Genomic DNA, 23,276 nt, shown 5'->3' on the forward strand with positions numbered 1-23,276 from the left:
TATAGGCTAGGACAGTTTGGCAGGGATTAGCAATATGCACCCAGAACTACTCATTGTTCTGGGTGCATATTATACCCGACAGATTCCCTTTAAATAAACAGTTTAAGGCCGGGGCCACACGGGGCACTACTGCGATGCTCGCGATCTGGCAGCACAGCAGGAGCCGAGTGTCATGCGAGTGTGCCTGCGTCTAAGGTCCAACGCTGCGAGCGGACCTCAGCTGCGGGGGGCAGGCCGGCGATGCGGAGGGGCGGACCGGCACTGAGGAGAGGGAGGGATTTCTCTCCCCCTCTCCTCAGTAGCCGGCTATTGCGATTCTCACTCTGCACTCGTGGTACACCGGTGTACTGCGAGTGCAGTGCGATTTTTCTCTCGCCCCAGTCACTTGAATGGATGCGAGAGAAAAGAGTCTCGCATTACAGTTGCAGCATGCTGCAGTTGTTTTCTCGGTCTGATTAGGGCTGAGAAAATAATCGCTCATGTGTGCTGACACACAGGCTAGAATTGGTCCGAGTGGAATGTGATGTTTTATCGCACTCCACTCGCACCGATTTTCTCGCCGTGTGGCTTAGGCCTAAAAAATAAGCATTTTATTAAATAAACTTTTGACCATTAGATGCTGCTATCTGCATTCAACTCTATGAAAACTGAACTGAAGGCTTTTGCCAGCAAAATTCAATAAGGTGCCTTACTCCTGAACATTGAAAAATTACCTTTTGGGGAACAAAACAAAATAATAATAATATTATTATTATTATTTATTAATAATAATAATAATAATAATAATAATAATAATAATAATAATAATAAATAAAATATATAACCAAATAAAAAAAATAAATAAAAAGGTGGCTTTATTTCCATCCCCAATATTAAATTTTGTCCAAGGTCTAACACCAAGTGACTGCATTGCTCAATATCTCCAGACTGGAGAATAGTTGCACGGAGCAAGGCAAACCGATGCTTAAGAAGATACAGCAGGTACTTGTTAACGTGGCTATTAACTGGTGCGTTTTACAAATTCCAGTTTTCTTTTCTATTTAGATCTGCATGTATTAAGTTTTTTTTTTTTTTTTCCATCCCCCCAGAGGTAAAAAGCCCAGCTGCAATTTGAGAGAAAATGATAGTTTTCCTTCTTAAACGTGTGTGCTGAAGAATAGAATAAAATCACTCGGCACTTTTCCGTGGTGGCTTTGAAATGAAACTAAATTTTACACAGAAGCGAGATTTTTTTTTTTTTCCTTCTTCCTAACGGGACTCATTTACACGGAGCTTAAAAATGCTTATAAACAGCAGATCTCATAACACTTTACACATTCACACATAAAAACAAAAAACACAAAACCGCTTCCATACGACTTTCCGTGAATGACATACATGGTTACGTAAAAGTGATAGACGGGCCAATGATACAACATGATAATGCTTTCCAGCAGTCTCCGGCTGCGATAGTAGAGACCCATTTGTTAGGCTACACAGTTTTAACCCAGATGGGAGGGCATCTCGCCGCTTCCTCATGCATTCAGCACATCACAAATTATGGTAAAATTGTCCCGTAGCTGGGAAAACTCCAAAAATCATTGAACTGTTTACCATTGTCATCTTGATACTTCTACATAATATGCCATGTTGTCCTTACCCTTCTTTCAGTTATAAAATATCAAGAGCAACAAAAGGGAGAGTACATACAAGTTTGGAGGTTCCTTAGCAAAGATTAAAGGGAACCTGTCACCAGATTTGGGGCCTATAAGCTGCGGCCACCACCAGTGGGCTCTTATGTACAGGATTCTAACATGCTGTATATAGAGCCCAGGCCGCTGTGTAGAACGTAAAAAGCACTTTATAATACTTACCTAAAACAGTCGCTGCGGTGGAGTTGAGCCTTATGGGCGTCTTGGTTCTCCTGTGCCGGCGCCTCCTTTTTCAGCCATCTTCTCTCTCCTTCTGAAGCCAGGGTGCATGCCACGTTCTACGTCATACACACTCACCGGTACCACGCAGGTGCACTACAATACTTTGATCTGCCCTAGTCAGGGGAGATCAAAGTGCGCCTGTGCAGGACCTCAATGCCGGCGAGTGTGGACGACGTAGGATGCGTCATGCACCCCGGCTTCAGAAGGACGACAAAGATGACCGAAAGAGAAGGCACCGGCACCAGAGATCGAAGACGCCCATCTGACCAGTCTGCACTGCACCGACCGTTTAGGTAAGTATTATAAAGTGATTTTTACATTCTACACAGCGGCCTGGGCTCTTATGTTAGAATGTTATATAAGAGCCCACTGGTGATGGACGCAGCTTATAGGCCCCAAAACTGGTGATAGGTTCCCTTTAAAGCACCACTCCAGCAGTTTTTGTTTTAATTTCAGTACTGGAGTGGTGCTTTAAATCTAAATCCCCTACTTGCCCTCCACGGTCTTCATCCAATTTCACCACTGCTCCTGATGGCTGCTCCAGTGTCTCATGGAGCCAGCCGGAGGTCAAGTCTATGAGAGCCTAGTTCTTTCACTCAGACTTGTATTAAGAGATGACGTAACGTCTGACTTCCGGTGAGTTAGGTTGGCACTGTGACATAAGGAACGACAACAAAGAAAAACGTGAATACGCCGGAGGGAAAGTATAAGACTGAAGGAGGAAACTTCGATATGAAGTACCATTCCAGCACTGAAAACACCCCAAAGCAAAACGTTGAAGTGGTGCCTTAAGATGGTTGCTCAGGACTTAAGTGAGGGGCCAAAATCCTGGTACTCCTACCAATCAGCTGTTTGAAGAACCTGTGGCAGTCAGATGTACAGAGTAGAAAATGGGAACAGTGCGGCTCCGTAAACTATTTAGTGGCTGATCCTGCTACTGTAGCTCAGCATTTCTTCACGTGAATCAGTGCAGAGCTTGAGTAGTGGGGATATCAGGGGGGGGTTAGTGTGGTCTTCCTGTCAGTGCTCAGTCGATACACCACACATTGCATCAAATTGATCTGCATGGCTGGTGTCCCAGAAGGAAGCCTCTTCTACAGATGATGCACAGGTAAGCTGTAAAACAGTTTACTGAAGACAAGCAGACTAAGGACATGGATTATTGGAACCATGTCCTGTGGTCTCATGAAAGCAGGATAAACCCATTGGGTTCAAATGGTGTCAAGTGTGTCGCCATGGCCAGGTGAGGAGGACAAAGACAAGTGTGTCTTGCCTACAGTCATGGTGGTTGGACTGTCAGATTGGGGAGATACAATTCGTTGAGGGAACCATGAATGCCAACATATGCTGTGACATCCTAAAGCAGATAATTAACCCTTCCCTTCGGAAATTAGGCCGTAGGGCAGCTTTCCAAAGTGATAATTTACCCAAGTTCACCTCGAAGATGACCACTGCTTTGCTAAAGAAACAGAGGATAGAAAGGTGCTGGACTGACTAAACATGACCTAAACCCTATTCATCATCTGAGTTGCACTCTCAAAACGGAAGGTGAAGGAGCTGGAGCGCAAGGTCTGTAACATCCACCAGCTCCGTGATGTCATCTTGGAGGATGGAAGAGGATTCCAGTGACTCCTGTGAAGCTCTAGTGGCCTCCATGCACAAGAGAGTTAAGGCAGTGAAAAAATTGGTCACACAAAACATTTTCACTTTAGGGGTGTACTCACTTTTGTTGTCAGCAGTTTAGACATTAATGACTGTGTTGAGTTATTTAGAGGGCACCAAATTTACACTGTTATACAAGCTGCACACCGACTACTTTACATTGTATCAAAGTGTTGTATCTTCTGTGTTGTCCTATGAAAAGATACAATGATATATGTAGAAAAATGGGAGGGGTGTACTCACTTTTGTGATATACTATACAAACTCTTTAAAAAGTGATTGACTGAGCAAACAATTCTTTTCATTTATGGTGAAAACAAGAGGGCCAGGAAGAAGAGACCAGCGGATGTGGCCAAGATGAGCATTTGTTGGGAGCTACGGGTAGTGATGAGTGAGCACTTGGGTGTTTGGTACTCGTAACAAGCAGTTAATGCCCGAATGGGCACGACCCCGGTATCAGAGTGCAAAGGAAGTCATTGGGGAACTTGAGCATTTTTTCTAGAAGATTTCCTGGAAAAATGCTCAAGTTCCCAATTGACTTCCACTATACTTGGGAACTCAAGTCGTGCCCATCTGAGCATTAACTTCTCGTTACAAGTACCAAGTACCAGAGCATGGTAGTGCTCGCTCATCACTAGCTACAGGGCAATTCACATCCTCAATAATCATGTTTTTTATTTAAACTAAACAGCTTTTTATGGAAAAAAATAAGTACTTTCTGGACATCCCCTTTAAGTTTTAAAAGATTTGTTTCCTGCTGTAACCGATGTCAGGAATGAAGTACAAAAAAGATTGTCATTGCCCATTACAATAAGGGACACCTAACCTAGAGCCCAATTAGCAGTCAATCAGCTGAGTCTGATCCATGGACGCCCATGGGCTCCTGTTACTCGAGCGGCATTGTGCCCGGCAACATAACAATACAGCCAAAGGTGATCCAAGACGATCCCAAGTGATGGTGGAATTTCATGGCTCTAGTCTACAGCACTGATTAACCCAGAATAGTGTACAATGTGTGCCTTAGGCCGGTTTCACACATCCGGCTTTTCGCCAGTTTGTCGAATACGGCGCACATCAGTACAGTGTATACAGTACAATGTCCGCGCCGCAACTTCCGGGTCACATGTGTCTTGTCGCACTGCCATTGTACTGTATACACTGTACTGGCGTGCGCCGAATCCGGCAATCCAGCGAAAAGACGGATGTGTGAAACTAGTCTAAGGCTAAGTTCACACTTCCGTTGTTTTGCATCAGTCACAATCCGTCACCTAGAGGAATTACGGTATCCTGCAAAATATTTTGCAGGAATCCTGTTTTTTCCCCATAGATTTCTATTAGTGACGGATTGCGACTGATGATGCTGCGTTGCATCCGCTGCGTCGCGGTCAGTCGTTTTTTAACTGACCGCCGGGCGGGAGCAACACAGCCTGTAACGTTTTTTGAGCAGCGCGATCCGTAGGATTTTGCTGCGCATGCTCTCTCTGGCTCCCTGCACCCGTAACCAGGATACACATCGGGTAACCAAGCAATGCGCTTTGGTTAGTTACCTGATATTTACAGTGGGTACGGGTGCAGGGAGCCCGCGCTAAGCGGTGTATGCTGGTAACCAAGGTAAATATCGGGTAACCAAGCAAAAAGTGCTTTGCTTTTAGTTTCCCGATATTTACCCTGGATACAGTGTGCAAGGAGGCCGACACTTCACCACTCGGCCCCGCCCCCTCCCGCATGTGTACACACACACACACACACACACACACACACACACACACTTGTCCCCAGCCCTGCAGTCCCCGCGGCACTGACGTCCTCAGCTCCATGGCCCCGCTTGGCTCTGCCCACTCCCGCACTCCGCATGTACACACGCATGTAGACACACACACACACGTCCCCGGCCATGCAGACCGCGGCACTGACGTCCTCAGCTCCGCCCCCCGAACTCCGCTCCCCGAACTCCGCCCCCGAACACAACGGAGTCCAACAATGAAATTCTTTTCGTTGTCATCCGTTGTACAACGCATTAGTCACATGCGTCAAGCAACGCATGTGACTGATGCAAAATAACGGAAATGTGAACTTAGCCTAAGGCACACAAATATAGTCACATCTCACAGAGACCAAGACATTTCTTTTAAGAGTTTGCAATACCTGACATTCTTATAAACCATAGAAAGAAAACTCCTAAGCTTGATTCACAAATCATTGAAACCTGTCTGGTCTCATAACATGAACACTGATCTAAATATTTTCTCCTTAAATAGATTCGCAATTCTGAAAATGGACAATATGATAATCAAGACAATGTAATAATCAAAACAATCCAAACTTTTATCAAGCAACCTCTCTCTACCGGAACAGACAAGTGAAATAGATGGTGGTCATGTTCACACTTGCGTCGTTTTGCATCAGTCACAATCCATCGCCTTGAGGAATTACGGTATCCTATAAAATATTTTGCAGGATTCAGTTTTTTCCCCATAGACTTGATTAAGGATGGATTGTTACTGATGGCCTTGCTTTGCATCTGCGGCGCGGTGGATCAGTTGTGGAACAACTGACCGCCAGCCAGGAAGAACGCAGAATGTAAGGTTTTTCGGGTCTTAAACAAAAAAAAAAAAAAAAAAAAACACAGCACCGCACCATGCAGGAATCCAAGACTGATAGGCTAAGTTCACACTTCCATTGTGTTGCATCAGACACAATCCGTCGCCTTGAGGAATTACGGTATCCTGCAAAATATTTAGCAGGAATCCGTTTTTTTTTCCCCATAGACTTCTATTAGCGACTGATTGTGACTGATGGCCCTACGTTGCATCCGCTGTATGACGGATCAGTCGTTTATTGACTGACCATCAGGCAGGAGCAACGCTGATTGTAAAGCTTTTTGGAGCGGCCAAAAAAAAAAAAAAAAAACACTGCTCAGGTGTCTGTTGCAATCTGTCAAGAGCTATAATGGCTGTCTATGGTGCTGGATTCCACCGTAATCCTTCACACGTCGGAATCCAGTGCTGGATTCCATCATGCTCTACTGAGCATGCCCAGCATTTTTTGGCACACCCATTGGGCTGCTCCAAACACAAACGGATCACGATGGAGCCGTCAAAAATCAGACGCACAACGGATGTAACATACTCGACGGATCACTTTTTTCACAGGATTCCGTTCACAGGATAATAACACATCCATTGCGTCAGTTGACATCTATAAAACGAGGGATCCGTCGTTGCGTCGCAATGACTGACTTGCCGGATTTAAAACAACGCAAGTGTGAATTTAGCCTTAGGTGTATCTGTTGTCCTGTGTCCCACGAACACAAACTATACATGAAAGGGTCAAAGTTTTCTTGGCATATTCTCAGAGTATGGCAACGGAAAATTGCTTTGAATCAGTAAATAATGGAGGAATTTCTGTATTTTGTACCTGATCCCTCATTCACCACGTAATAGAGGGAAAATAAAAAAAAGGGAGGAAGAAAATCATTCGAAGACAGATGGATTCTGCAGAAAAGGGAAAGTTCTACAGAATGGAGAGTGCTTCCGATTTTCAATGCTGTGTGCCCCAGGACATTGGCAGATGATACCAGGGGGAAATCTCACACCGAGAGGAATCATCATTAATCACACAGTGGTTATTAGCACCTCACACATTTCCATTAGACCTCCACAAGACAAACGGCACATAAATTATAGAGCGGTGGGTTCAGGAGATACCGTGTTAACCAGCCTAAGAAGACGGGGAAGAGTGGTAACCCGCACTCTCTACTTATCCACAGCACCTAATGTAACAAGAGGGAACATTTTACAGGGACTTGATAAATCTGCCTGAATACAACAAATGTCTGTTGATTTGGCCATAAATAAATCGCCAATACCGCACAACAAAAGTGCCAAATCCGAAGAACGCGAACATCCCAGACTCCTTCAAGATGCTCCATAACAGGGGGTTAGATACATTGAGACTGTAAATAAACCATAAGGCCTTGTAGACGTAGCTTTTTTTTTTTTAGGCAGGTGTCCGCACCAAGCTATGCAATAAACAATCCACTCTGGTTATTGTGATTTTTGCTGCATGTTCCCTTGTATGTGATGCACTTTTTTTGGTGTAGATCTGAAATCAACACTTAAAGTTTTAGTAAAATATTGAGTCTGCACTTAAGAATGCACTTGTTTTTTTTCTTTTTATTTTTTTTTTTCTTATATGGATCTCTTTAGCTTCCCCAAATAAAGTGTGTGTGTATATATTTTATGCATATATAAAAAAAATATAAAAAAAATAGGGGGGGGGGGGGACAACACAACTTAGGCTATGTGCGCACGTTGGCCCTGCAGCGATTTGAACAGCACACGTGCGCTTCAAATCGCTGCAGAAACAAAAGCCGATTTCATGCGCTCTGCATATAGCCCCTCCCATAGACAGAACAGGGACTTCATGCAGAGCGCATGAAAGAAGTGACATGTCACTTCTTAGAACGCACACTTCGGGCAGCAGCCGAAGAGCTCTAATACACCACGTGCGCACGTCTCATACACAATCTCCATAGATTATGCAGGGGACGCAGGACACATGCAGTTACGCTGCGGTGCAGATCGCAGCGTAACTGCATGCAGTTACGCAACGTGCGCACATAGCCTTAAACAAAATGATATTTTAGTGTTCCCTTTATTTTTTTGAGCAGTATACACACATATATATATATATATTTTATTTTTTTTTCATACACAGCAGATTTTCTGTGCAAAAGAAAAGAGCATTTATGCTATATGTGAACACAGCCTAAGACTGAGGTTCCCCAATATGAGCATTTGATGTTGCAGATTTTCTGCACCAGTTATCTAACTTAGATTACTTGTGTTTCAGTGTTCTTTCAGTTGCATTTTTTTTGTCATCTTTGGGCATTTCACATATCGTGGAACCTTGGATTAAGAGTAACTTGGTTTGAGAGCGTTTTGCACGACAAGCAAAGCTTTTTCCAAATTTATAACTTGGCTTAAGAGCAATGCTTTGCAATAAGAGCAAATATTCACCATTTACGCTTCCGGTTCCATCTTTTCACCGCGCTCCGACTCACTCTGGAGGTAACTTTCTGTACATATGTACTGTATACATTGTATCATTGTACAGTATATACGATATAGCATGTTTATTAATTTGCATTTGTGGATACAGTATTGTACTTTCTTTCTGATAACCAGTGCAGCACATTGCTTGTATTGTACCTCTCGCACATCAACAATTCTATTGTAAGCTAAAGTGCAGTTTAATTTGTTTTATACGTTTTTTACTGTATTGTGTATTAGTATACTGTAATAATTTTATATGAATACAGGACATTATTTTGTATCACTGAAATAAGTTTGTATAAATACAGTAATTATTTTTGGGTTGTGGAACGAATTGTCTGCGTTTCAATCATTTCCTATGGGAGAATTTGCTTTGATATAAGAGTAACTTGGTTTAAGAGCATAATCCCGGAACCAATTATGTTCGTAATCCAAGGTTCCACTGTATATAATAAAACTGCATTGTTTTGGACACTTGATAAAGTCAAATGCAGACTATATACAGTTAGGTCCAGAAATATTTGGACAGTGACAAGTTTTGTTATTTTAGCCGTTTACAAAAACATGTTCAGAAATACAATTTATATATATAATATGGGCTGAAAGTGCACACTCCCAGCTGCAATATGAGAGTTTTCACATCCAAATCGGAGAAAGGGTTTAGGAATCATAGCTCTGTAATGCATAGCCTCCTCTTTTTCAAGGGACCAAAAGTAATTGGACAAGGGACTCTAAGGGCTGCAATTAACTCTGAAGGCGTCTCCCTCGTTAACCTGTAATCAATGAAGTAGTTAAAAGGTCTGGGGTTGATTACAGGTGTGTGGTTTTGCATTTGGAAGCTGTTGCTGTGACCAGACAACATGCGGTCTAAGGAACTCTCAATTGAGGTGAAGCAGAACATCCTGAGGCTGAAAAAAAAAGAAAAAATCCATCAGAGAGATAGCAGACATGCTTGGAGTAGCAAGATCAATAGTCGGGTACATTCTGAGAAAAAAGGAATTGACTGGTGAGCTTGGGAACTCAAAAAGGCCTGGGCGTCCACGGATGACAACAGTGGTGGATGATCGCCGCATACTTTCTTTGGTGAAGAAGAACCCGTTCACAACATCAACTGAAGTCCAGAACACTCTCAGTGAAGTAGGTGTATCTGTCTCTAAGTCAACAGTAAAGAGAAGACTCCATGAAAGTAAATACAAAGGGTTCACATCTAGATGCAAACCATTCATCAATTCCAAAAATAGACAGGCCAGAGTTAAATTTGCTGAAAAACACCTCATGAAGCCAGCTCAGTTCTGGAAAAGTATTCTATGGACAGATGAGACAAAGATCAACCTGTACCAGAAAGATGGGAAGAAAAAAAGTTTGGAGAAGAAAGGGAACGGCACATGATCCAAGGCACACTACATCCTCTGTAAAACATGGTGGATGCAACGTGATGGCATGGGCATGCATGGCTTTCAATGGCACTGGGTCACTTGTGTTTATTGATGACATAACAGCAGACAAGAGTAGCCGGATGAATTCTGAAGTGTACCGGGATATACTTTCAGCCCAGATTCAGCCAAATGCCGCAAAGTTGATCGGACGGCGCTTCATCGTACAGATGGACAATGACCCCAAGCATACAGCCAAAGCTACCCAGGAGTTCATGAGTGCAAAAAAGTGGAACATTCTGCAATGGCCAAGTCAATCACCAGATCTTAACCCAATTGAGCATGCATTTCACTTGCTCAAATCCAGACTTAAGACGGAAAGACCAACAAACAAGCAAGACCTGAAGGCTGCGGCTGTAAAGGCCTGGCAAAGAATTAAGAAGGAGGAAACCCAGCGTTTGGTGATGTCCATGGGTTCCAGACTTAAGGCAGTGATTGCCTCCAAAGGATTCGCAACAAAATATTGAAAATAAAAATATTTTGTTTGGTTTATTTGTCCAATTACTTTTGACCTCCTAAAATGTGGAGTGTTTGTAAAGAAATGTGTACAATTCCTACAATTTCTATCAGATATTTTTGTTCAAACCTTCAAATTAAACGTTACAATCTGCACTTGAATTCTGCTGTAGAGATTTCATTTCAAATCCAATGTGGTGGCATGCAGAGCCCAACTCGCGAAAATTGTGTCACTGTCCAAATATTTCTGGACCTAACTGTACGTTTTCATTGTGGAGAAATAAAAAAAAATTCATATGCAGTTTTATTGTATCAGTGAATCATTCTCGTTTCATTCAAGTCTACGAAGAAAATTCTAAAAGAAAGCGCATGTTTACTGCAAGGTAAGATTGCAGATTTAAAAAAGAAAACAAAAAAACCCGCACCTCAGATCAGTATCTACAGTATATTAAAAAAAAAAAAATTTAAAAAAAAATGAGTATAGTGGCCAAGAGGTTTTATTAATCCCTTACACCTGGCTGCAATCTTTTTTTGCTGATTTTTTGTGCACACAAATATGCAGCTGTAGATATATATTGTATATCATGGAGACTTAGCCAAAAAACAATCATAGCATTTTGTGACTTATCGGGTATAACAACATTTTTATAATTTGCACTACTATTCCAAAACCTCCTTGTTGCCCTGTATCAAAATAGTTTGTATTTTGCTCACAACATTTTTTATTTTTTTTTTATGCAGTTTGAGGTTTTGGGGGCTTTTTTTGCAAGACAAATTGTAGTTTTAATTTTTAGCATTTTGAGGCACAATTTTCATAACTTTTGTATCCTTGTTTCTAGGATGTGGGAGGTATAGAATATAATTTAACATGTTGACCATGTGCCATACGGTTAGGTGTTTTTTTTTTATATACTGACTTAAAAAACAAAAACAAAACAAACTTATCTTTTCATTCTCACTATGGGACAATACCCTACAATCCTCATTTAGGCCGCTTTTACACATCCGTGAAAATCACGCACGTTTTTCACGGACGTGTCAAAGGTGCGTATTACCCTCGGTGTGCCGTGTGTATGGCACACGTGTGTTCTCCGTGATAACACACGGAGAACGGTAACTTTCTACTCACCTGTCCCTGGCTTCGCTGTCCGTGGTGCTGATCTTCGGTCTCCGATCCTGCCGACTCCCCGCTGCTGCTGCTTCCGGCCGCAGTGAAGTCAATATTCAATTAGCATAATGAGCGGCGGTCGGAAGCAAGTGACAGCAGCGGCAGAGACAGGAGGGCTGGAGAAGGTGAGTAAAGGGGGTTTTTTTCCCTCGCAGATACATTGTTTTCTCCGGCACGTGTCACACGGAACACATCCGTGTGGTCCGGTTGTGTTACGTGTGACACCCGTGATGCCGGAGAAAACGTGGACATGTCTACGTGTGGAGCACATGGGCACACGTATGCTCCACACGTACACACGGTCCATGGCAGAATACGCACGTGAACGCAGACCCATTGATTTTAATAGGTCTACGTGTGCCAGTGTCTCCGGTACGTGAGAAAACTGACCATACACGTACCGGAGGCACAGACGTGTGAAAGAGGCCTAAAGGGCACTTTACACACTGCGACATCGCTAGCGATCCCGTTAGCGATGTGAAATTCTAGATCGCAAGTGCGATCTTTTGAGATTGCACATAGGTAATTTTACGCATGTGCGATCTCAAAAGATCGCACTTGCGATCTAGAATTTCACATCGCTAACGGGATCGCTAGCGATGTCGCAGTGTGTAAAATACCCTTAACTCTGTGTCTGACTATTGCTAGGCCCATGGCGGCCATGTCCACCCATTGACGCCCTGCCATCACTTTGCGGGGGCATTGTTGGGCTTGTAGAGGCTGCTCCTTCTCTGTAAACTACTCTTTTAAAAAGGTAAATATTCTGAGAGCTTGAGATGCCAGGATCAATTAAAGGGGTAGATTACGGGCCTGTTTAGACAGATTGACGGATATTCAACTTAGACCAAACAATTGTCCTGTGTGCACACGACACCGTGCTCTTTACAGCATATCACCTGTTCACATGTGGCGATGTGTTGCCAATAATTATTTTTAAGCTGGTAGAAAATCATTGCACCCGACAAACAAGCATTTTATTAATTCGACCGGTGATTTCCGGCAAATGTAGAGGTGCCGATAGTCAGGAAAAACCTATATTAGCCAATTGCCTTGTCTAAATAAAACATTAATACGTAATTAACATCAGATTGGTGGAGGTCCAAAAACGGGCAACTCTACTGATCAGTGGCGGCCAGATGTAAACTATGAACAGAGGCGCAACACGGTGTAGTGGCCCTTTCTGTGAGCAGAACTATTAATCATTTTAATAGGTTAAGTCCTCAATGTCATAAGCCTGGAAAACCCCATAATGCCAATCCGGGCAGCTATAGTAGGGTGATGGCTGTATGTTACATGGGCTGCAGATAGTGCACTATGGTACTCCCCAACTTTCTGCCGTTAGGGTATATTCCCACAACTATCACCTGAATGGGGGTTTGCAGAAATACAGGTGTCAAAAAACAACTTTGCACTCTACTAGTTCATCGAGTGGTTGTACAATGTAGAAAGATGGATGTTTTTGTAACCTCCGCCGACCACAACGGGGGGTGTCTGCAGCAGGACCCCAGCAATCAGGCACCTAGTATATATTTTCTGTATATGCCAGAAGGGTTATAGGATGGGGAAGTCCTGCTAAATAGATGAACCACCAATTTATGCAAAAAGAGGTCAGACCGCATAGACTTTTTATTTGCAGACTAAAAATAGGATTATTTATAGAGCATTCCCATAGCACTGTACAGCAGAGCACAAAAGTAATAATGCTTCACCGCCCAGATACATGTTAATGAAAAATGGTATACTGGGCTTTACTCCTGGGAGCCTCCAATGAAGAACTGAACCCTTTCCTAATGTACTTACTATATTTGTATTATTATATCTGAACGCTATAACTTCCCATGACAAATGAATATTTAATGCGTTCAATGAGAATTTAGCAGCACGGTCTCCTGAAAATCAGCCAATAGATTTTCTATAATAAGAGTCACCTCCAACCGGGGTCACGGATAGAAACCCATGGAAAAGGTTAGAAAATACAACCCAGCATCTGAATGGCCGATCTCCGCAACCGCATCATATTCCCCAGGTATTGAATTGTGCTATTAGGGATGAAAAAGCAAGATGGTACTGGAAATAACGATACGTAATCAAAGACGTCACAAATATAGGACAGAAAATATATTTTTTTTGAAAAAAAAAAAAACAACCTAACATCACTCAATATCTGAAACTAAAAAGGTGACCAAAGTTAACACCAATATCTGACTTCCTACCCTTGGGGAGTCAAGATGGCGGAGATATAGGGGAGGTTTGGCAACTGGTGATCACTGGCGATTTTCTCTCTGTAACAAAACAAAATCAATGTTTTATCCTTTAACCCCAATGTGAGTGTGACATAGGGGGAAGGTAATATAGGACCAGCTTAAGAAACCAGAATAGGCAAATTGTGTCTCAAAACATAAAAAAAAGGAATAGAACATACATAAAATATGCAGATATATACATACCAAGAGGGTTGTAGATGTGAGCATGTAAAAGTGGGTAGGCCGACATTATCACTGTTAGGCCGGTGTCACACTTGCGAGTGCCTCGTGTGTATCTCGCGAGTGCCTCGCGTTGCATCACCCGGCTCGGACTCACACTCTCCTCACAGGAGCGGGTCAGTTGCATGCATCTCTACGCAATCGACCTGCTCCTGTGAGGAGAGTGTGAGCCCATGCCGGGTGATGCAAAGCGAGACTCGCAAGTCTGACACCGGCCTAGCGATTAGTAGATCATCTAACGGTTCCCAAGGGGTAAAGGATGGATTACACACACTATGTTAACCCATCCAGTCTTCTTCACCACCATGGTTGCTTATCTCTCGTAAATGGCCACCTTTACCATGAAGGTTTCACTTTATTCTATAACCACCAACAAGGCGTCACCCGATATGTAGGACTGGGCGACACATTCGATGTTCTATTAATTATTAGCTTTCAGTGCCAGGGGTGATCCCAGGATTTGGTGCCCTCCTACTTCTTGAGTAAACATTCGATGTTAATTCTGGTCGACATTTTGGGACCGCTATAGAAAATCCCTTAAAATCTCATAAAGAACATAAGCGTGTCCCAGCTCGGCAGGTTTGTTGAGGAGTCAGGTTCACCACTGTGACCTTCTCCATAAGTACAGGAAAAACCACAAGTCAATATTTATAAAAGAAGTAATGGGCCACATACAAACAAGAACAATAAGCCACTTCGAACGTGGAAAGGTTACAACGCACTTACTTGCAAATTAAAGCATTCGCATTGTACAGGATGAAATAAAGCAACTTTGTGAGCGGAGGATTTATCAGACAAGCCTACAGGATGTACTACTGTACATGGATAGAAGGCTGGAGCCGTCACCACGCTCGGATTTCCATACGAACGCGTTTGCTTCGAGCGCGTACAATAAGTGTCTGCAAGGTGAGGACTGCAAGCAAGGATGGGGTGGGGGGGGGGGGGCATCACAGGACTGGTATTAGATACAAGTTACTCCATGTGACTTCATACAGACAGCTTGATGTAACCAAACGCTAATCTGTATATAAGTAATGTACTTACCGCATCTACAAGCAATTCAATAGTACAACTGATAGCGTAGCAAAGCTGACTGTAAATACACAATGTCCTAAAAAGAACACTTAGGCCATGTTCACACAGGGCTTTTTTTCTGTATTTTTTGAGCTGCAGATTTGCATTGGTTTTATGCAAATCCATGCTAATAAAAAAAATGCTTTTTACAGTCCCAGCAAAGTCTATGAGATTTCCGAGAAAACACACACACAGTTTTTTTCCTGACTGTTTTGGTCAGGTTTTTCAAGACTGAGCATGTCAATTCTTTGCTGTGTTTTTTCATTGATACAACCCATTTTGTAAAGAAAAGAAAAAAAAAAAAACAGCAAGTCCGCACCAAAAATGTCACTGAAAAACGCACCAAAAACGCAAATGACTCAAAAGGAGATTTCCTGCCACAAGATCAGGTTTTGGTCCCGGGGGGGGAAAAATTACCAAAAAAGCCCTGTGTGAGCATAGCCTTAAAAGGGGTCTGTGACCATGAATCTGATGTGAGTGATCACGTTTCTTTACAATGCACCTTTTTAGCGGAGCACTTTTGTGACATACATTAGCGGCTTGCACCCATTCAGCTACAGTTTTGCACAGGCCATGAAAAACTCTTGGAGTGCATTGTAGCAACATTCCTAGGAGGGCTTAAAAAATGTGATTTCATACAAGGTAGTCGCTGCACTATTGCCTAGTGTAAACGTGGCCCTGCAGTATATAGAGATAGTAGAGTGGGGGTCCTCAACCCCATTCTCAAAGAGACCAATAAATAAATAATAATATAAAAATAATAATATTAATTCATTTATATAGCGCTGTTAATTCCACAGCACTTTAAATACAATGCCAACACTGTCCCCATTGGGACTCACCATCTAGGTTCTCTATGAGTATATTTTGAGTGTGGGGGGAAACCGGAGTACACGGAGGAAACCCACGCAAACACAAGGAGAACATACAAACTCTTAGCAGATGTTGTCCTTGGTGGGATTTGAACCCAGGACCCCAGCGCTGCAAGACTGCAATGCTAACCACTGAGCCACCATACAGTACTAACCACTGAGCCACCATACAGTACTAACCACTGAGCCACCATACAGTACTAACCACTGAGCCACCATGCCGCCCAACAAAGATAGAATTATATGGAAGACAACAGATGTGTTCATTGTATGTAAAGCATTCAGCCGCTGTCACCTATCCAATCTATAAAAGCTGATCATGGAGGGTGGGTCCCCCAAACCCCAGAAGTGATCAGATCTCAGGACAGTAAATAGAGGAACACATACATAGCTGTCTTGTTTGTAGGTATTGAAGCCTATCTGAAGGAAGCTAAAATATGCACAAATGGAAAACGTGCGGCTTTTCCAGGTACCGCGTTGTAACCCTCCTGCACAGGTCCATCTGCACTTCCATTCACCTTGGGGGTCACAAGTTTTCCAGCCACAATCATCAGGTTACTCATTTCACTAGAAAGGATTCTCACTTTCACTGTGCAGAGGTAACTACAATGCATCACATTACAAAGGCACAGGCTTCAGCTGTAAAACCATTATCTCCCCTATTCACCGTAGCCCATAAACCAGTACACTAAGCAATGAGAACCAATATAAGGGCCAATGCTGATAAATACTATGCAAATTGAACAGTTCTCCTCCCAAACATTAGAAGAAACACGTGTAGGCATCCCATGACCTGTCCTACAGAGGATCCGTTATTAAAGCCATTTCTACAGTGTTTACAGTATCCGCTGATAACACACCGGTACTTTTATATCATGATAATAATGCACTTATATTTGATAAAAATACACGGCCTTCTGTTTACTGACAAGGAATCATCACCATCACTGCTGTCATGTCAAGTGTGATAAACGAGGAGTTCTGACGTCTATGGAGTCCTACAGCAGCGCTAGGCAGCGTATACATTATAGTAACAGGGCCCCATACACCATAAATCCACTACAAAACAATAAGGGAAAGTTATGAAACCTTTTGTCACATTTTAAAGGGCCACAAATACTGAATATACCATTACACACACCTCAGATCCAATTCACGACGAGCATCAGTGTCTTCTCCACATCACGGTCGGCCCTGAAGCTTTGCAGTCTCCGAAAACTACTCTACAACAGACTGTGATTCATGCATTATCATCATTTAGATACTTGTTTTACCCATATAAGACATTTCCAAAAATGTTCAAAATAACAAGACTATAAAATCACAAGTGGCCTCACCCTGGGAATCTCTCAATAGGTGTTTATTTTAATGTATATAAATAAAATAGCTGAAAAAAGACTGAATTATGATATTTCCCACTATAAACACTGTACACGAGACCCAATATGTTCTATACTATAGAATTTATAGGTTAAAGTAGACCCTGGAGCTGAACTAGATTTATACACTGGTGTTTCAGAATCTCAGAACCTACTTTATTAATAGTCTATATATTGTATTGGGTATAATGTTCACACAACTGTACTAATACATTGGAACCTTGGATTACGAGCATAATTGGTTCCGGGACTACGCTCTTAAACCAAAGCAAATTTTCCCATAGGAAATAATTGAAGCACATAATTTGTTCCACAACCCAAAAATATTTACTGTATTTATAATTAATAATTGTATTATTACAGTAATTACAGTAATACAAAATAATGTCCTATATTCATATAAAATACAAAAAAAGCTATAAAACAAATTAAACTGCACTTTAGCTTACAATAGAATTGTTGGTGTGCGAGAGATACAGTATAAGCAATGTGCTGCACTGGTTAGCAGAAAAAAGTACAATACTATATCCACAAATGCAAATTGATAGACATGCTATATAGTATATACTGTACAGTGGTATACTGTATACAGTACATATGTACAGAAAGTTACCTCCAGAGCGGGTCAGAGCGCGGTGAAAGGACAGAACCGGAAGTGTACATGGTGAGGATTTGCTCTTATTGCAAAGCATTGCTCTTAAACCAAGTTACAAATTTGTAGAAAGCTTTGCTTGTCTTGCAAAACGCTCTCACACCAAATTACTCTTAATCCAAGGTTCCACTGTACTTATATATTATCTTCAAGGACAGTATATTTTATTTACAGTGTTCTACAGTGACCAAAATTTCTACTTGGCTGACTTAATAAAATAATATACATAATAATAATAATATTATTATGCAATTTTTTTCCATGGCGCCTTACAAGTGAAAGAGTATACGTACAACAATCATTAACAATACTTAACAGACTGGTATAGGAGGAGAGATGATCATTTATTCTCGAATTATATTAAAAAAGATCACAAATATTGACAAACGACTACTGTATATAAAGTGATCCATACTCTAATATAGAAAATACTATAGGTGTAAATTCCATTGCCCTTTAAATACTATCCGATCCATGTGTCCATTTCCAATATCAGCCATAAGAACGCACAATTCCCATGAAATCTGCATTTTATCACTTTACCTAGCGTCATGGCTCCTTCACACGGCTCTCATGTTAGTGTCATTTCAACCCCGGCTCAGACCTAACAAATAACACAGGAGCAAGTGAGGGAATTAACTTAGCTGCCAGTGACAACACAGTCCACAAGCAGCGGTCACCAAGATGAAAAATGAAAGCCCTTCTCTCCCGTCAGCATACGTTGTAGCACATAGGCCGCACCATAGGCTTTGCCTGTTGCAATCTGCCTGAAAAAAAGCAGCTGGTAATAAAAAGTTACCATATTTCTGCTAAAACTCAGATAAAACCTGGAATAAGTTGATCAGGAGATATTTTACGATCTGGATTTGTCACTATGTAAACAATAGCAGCAGATACAATGTATCAGATAGGAAGTGATAATATTTACAACCTCCCACCACAATATCCTTTGGTCACGGTCAACATCAAACTGTTGTATGACCAATCAATCACAGATTATAGCATATTACGTGCATTTTATAGAGTTAGAAAGCAAATACAGGTGTATATAACTATATAGAAAGTATAAATAGGGGAATAACATGGAATATGGCTGGTCCACCAAGGTGAATGTCAGCACCTGAGCTAGGCCTGGAAATGAAGATAGTGGGAAATAGAATATCCAATGTGCAAATAATAGTCCAGGACATTATTGAAAACATGATGAAAGGGAGAGAAGATGTATTACAATGGTGTGAGATCGATAGATAGATAGATAGATATAATTATATACACACACACCTATATAGTGATATCTGGTCACCCGGGTCTTACAATAACCAACCATATATTAGGTGCTAATAGGGAGTCTGTATAGTAATCAGATAGGAGCTCATGTGTGAGATGCCCCAAAAATAATGGTTCACATGCCATCTCCTATATTAATGCATGGTAACATTAACAACATCAGGTACTGGCAGAATACATTTTTTTTCCTCTTCCAAAAAGCAATAAAAAATAAAAATGCAACATACCCATCACTGGATTAAGCCAGTTATATCTGGCAAAATATTTCACACACAGACCAATTTATCCACCACTTTGTAATGTGATAAAATGGGTCTGGCCAAAATAAAAACAATGATAAATTGTAGCCAAACATCCCCTGTAGTGCCAGCTGTCTGGAAGGCCCTGTCACCTCACATTGGGTGACAGGCACATTTCCTAACTCTGATGGCACAGAAACAGGCCTGGCGGCAAACGTGACCTCCGTGGTCCTTCTACCAGGGCACTAAAACTTTATGACACCCTAAATATTCTACATCCAGCTGCACAAGGGTCACAATAGATTTTATTTTCGGGTTTATTCCTATTAAACTCATCACTTGTATATATAGTCTGACTCCATCCCCTGGCAGGTAGGCACACGCTATTTACAGGCGGCCTCCACAATGACATATGGAAGCACTCAGGTCATTGTGGAGCTATGTGCGCTCCAGATCAGTAGATTGTCAGCTCTGGGAGCCAGGATCACAGAACGTCAGCTCCTGGGTACAATGAACAAGCCACAAATTTTGTCATTATTTAAAGAAAGGAAAAAAAAGGAGGTATAGGATAAGAAGTCCCAGAGTGGGGCAATTACAGCTGTCTCCAGGCTTAGAGGACCACATCTGATTGGACTTGTGTCACTTTGGTGACTTGTTGTGCGGCCAGTTGTATGTGTGGGGCACACAATAACAAGACACCAGGAAAGTTATGGAAATCTCAAATGTCTCAGCCTCCTGATCTGCAATATCTGAAGCCTCGGACCCTGGCTCCAGGGTGAGCCTGGTATTGGGGGCACTGAGGTGCCCAGATGTTGGCAGATCAGATGTGTGCATAATGGTGTGTATATGTGTGTACAGTGTGGGTGTATAATATATACGTGTGTATGTAGTGTACACTGTGCGCTCACCTGGCCTGTGCTTCGTCCAGACTCTGGTCAGTGATGGTCATGATTTGCTGTAATATATCCCCGATGTCCTGCTTCCTGCCCCCCTCCCCCTCGGTAGCCCCGGTGCCATCCTGCATGTGCTGGGACAGGCTGGGGTGGCCGGGCATCCCCACCCCTGGGTGGCTGTGCATTAGCCTGGGCTGATCATCCATCTCCAGGAGCGAGCCCTGCTCTGCAGCACCCTCCGGGCACCCTGCAGCGCACAGGGAACTCTTATTGTTCTCCCCTCTCTCCTGCCTTTGTTGTGGCTCCCTCCTTTAAATCCCAGGGCGCAGGAATCCGTCCAGATGCGGACAAGTCCAGCAGACCAGGAAGAATAGGATCCAGGCGGAGCAGGCAGTGGGCTCCCGCGGCGGCGGCTCTCCCGGAGGGTGGGGTCTGCACCGGGCACGGAACTTCCTCGCAGCTCGGTGTCCTGCTTTTGTTTGGGGCTCAGACTCCGCTCTCCGCCCTCCTCCCGTGTCTCTCCTCTCTCCTCTAGAGTTAACACACAGCACAGAATGGAGACCGAGGTCCCGCCCTCCCTGCGCGCTCACTGGCTGCGGCAGACAAGAGGCCACGCCCCCACCAGCATGTGATAGGCAGCTGCACGGGTCACTCCCCTCCCTCCATCTGTCAATCACTGAGGTTCAGAGGTGGAGAATGTGAAAGTAGTAAGGAACCGCCGGCCAGAAGAAAGCTCTGAGCACACAGGCGCCAACAGGAGGCGCACTACCGAGCACAGGGGACGCAAGAGGAGCAGCACAGAGGACGCAAGAGGAGCAGCACCGAGCACAGAGGACGCAGGAGGAGCAGCACCGAGCACAGGGGACGCAGGAGGAGCAGCACAGAGGACGCAAGAGGAGCAGCACCGAGCACAGGGGACGCAGGAGGAGCAGCACAGAGGACGCAAGAGGAGCAGCACCGAGCACAGAGGACGCAGGAGGAGCAGCACCGAGCACAGAGGACGCAGGAGGAGCAGCACCGAGCACAGAGGACGCAGGAGGAGCAGCACTGAGCACAGGGGACGCAGGAGGAGCAGCACAGAGGACGCAAGAGGAGCAGCACCGAGCACAGAGGACGCAGGAGGAGCAGCACAGAGGACGCAAGAGGAGCAGCACCGAGCACAGAGGACGCAGGAGGAGCAGCACCGAGCACAGAGGACGCAAGAGGAGCAGCACAGAGGACGCAAGAGGAGCAGCACCGAGCACAGAGGACGCAGGAGGAGCAGCACCGAGCACAGAGGACGCAGGAGGAGCAGCACAGAGGACGCAGGAGGAGCAGCACAGAGGACGCAGGAGGAGCAGCACCGAGCACAGAGGACGCTGGAGGAGCAGCACAGAGGACGCAGGAGGAGCAGCACAGAGGACGCAGGAGGAGCAGCACCGAGCACAGAGGACGCTGGAGGAGCAGCACAGAGGACGCAGGAGGAGCAGCACAGAGGACGCAGGAGGAGCAGCACCGAGCACAGAGGACGCAGGAGGAGCAGCACAGAGGACGCAAGAGGAGCAGCACCGAGCACAGAGGACGCAGGAGGAGCAGCACAGAGGACGCAGGAGGAGCAGCACAGAGGACGCAGGAGGAGCAGCACCGAGCACAGAGGACGCAGGAGGAGCAGCACAGAGGACGCAGGAGGAGCAGCACCGAGCACAGGGGACGCAAGAGGAGCAGCACAGAGGACGCAGGAGGAGCAGCACAGAGGACGCAGGAGGAGCAGCACCGAGCACAGAGGACGCAGGAGGAGCAGCACAGAGGACGCAGGAGGAGCAGCACAGAGGACGCAGGAGGAGCAGCACCGAGCACAGAGGACGCAGGAGGAGCAGCACAGAGGACGCAGGAGGAGCAGCACAGAGGACGCAGGAGGAGCAGCACCGAGCACAGAGGACGCAGGAGGAGCAGCACAGAGGACGCAAGAGGAGCAGCACAGAGGACGCAGGAGGAGCAGCACCGAGCACAGAGGACGCAGGAGGAGCAGCACAGAGGACGCAGGAGGAGCAGCACAGAGGACGCAAGAGGAGCAGCACTGAGCACAGGGGACGCAGGAGGAGCAGCACCGAGCACAGAGGACGCAGGAGGAGCAGCACAGAGGACGCAGGAGGAGCAGCACAGAGGACGCAGGAGGAGCAGCACCGAGCACAGAGGACGCAGGAGGAGCAGCACAGAGGACGCAGGAGGAGCAGCACAGAGGACGCAGGAGGAGCAGCACCGAGCACAGAGGACGCAGGAGGAGCAGCACAGAGGACGCAGGAGGAGCAGCACAGAGGACGCAGGAGGAGCAGCACAGAGGACGCAGGAGGAGCAGCACCGAGCACAGAGGACGCAGGAGGAGCAGCACAGAGGACGCAAGAGGAGCAGCACAGAGGACGCAGGAGGAGCAGCACCGAGCACAGAGGACGCAGGAGGAGCAGCACAGAGGACGCAAGAGGAGCAGCACCGAGCACAGGGGACGCAAGAGGAGCAGCACAGAGGACGCAGGAGGAGCAGCACAGAGGACGCAGGAGGAGCAGCACCGAGCACAGAGGACGCAGGAGGAGCAGCACAGAGGACGCAGGAGGAGCAGCACAGAGGACGCAGGAGGAGCAGCACCGAGCACAGAGGACGCAGGAGGAGCAGCACAGAGGACGCAGGAGGAGCAGCACAGAGGACGCAGGAGGAGCAGCACCGAGCACAGAGGA

At 44.6% G+C, this 23,276-nt stretch overlaps 1 protein-coding gene across 4 annotated transcripts in view; it reads right to left on the reverse strand.

The window, feature by feature from the left end:
* Positions 1–21,112, reverse strand: part of PBX1 (PBX homeobox 1) — a 172,288-nt gene extending 151,176 nt beyond the window's left edge. For 2 of the 4 annotated variants that reach the window (XM_075322275.1, XM_075322273.1), the window contains exons 1-2: positions 20,584–21,112; positions 13,903–13,971 (exon numbers count right to left, since the gene is read on the reverse strand). In XM_075322275.1, the coding sequence (XP_075178390.1) occupies positions 13,903–13,971; positions 20,584–20,774 (260 nt within the window). In that variant the 5' untranslated portion in view covers positions 20,775–21,112. The remainder of the gene's footprint in view (positions 1–13,902; positions 13,972–20,583) is intronic. The other 2 variants (XM_075322274.1, XM_075322276.1) reach the window with 1 other exon arrangement.
* Positions 21,113–23,276: the final 2,164 nt, after the last annotated feature.

The sequence above is a fragment of the Anomaloglossus baeobatrachus genome, chromosome 8 (genome assembly GCF_048569485.1).
Source record: "Anomaloglossus baeobatrachus isolate aAnoBae1 chromosome 8, aAnoBae1.hap1, whole genome shotgun sequence".
In the NCBI taxonomy this organism is placed as follows: domain Eukaryota; kingdom Metazoa; phylum Chordata; class Amphibia; order Anura; family Aromobatidae; genus Anomaloglossus; species Anomaloglossus baeobatrachus.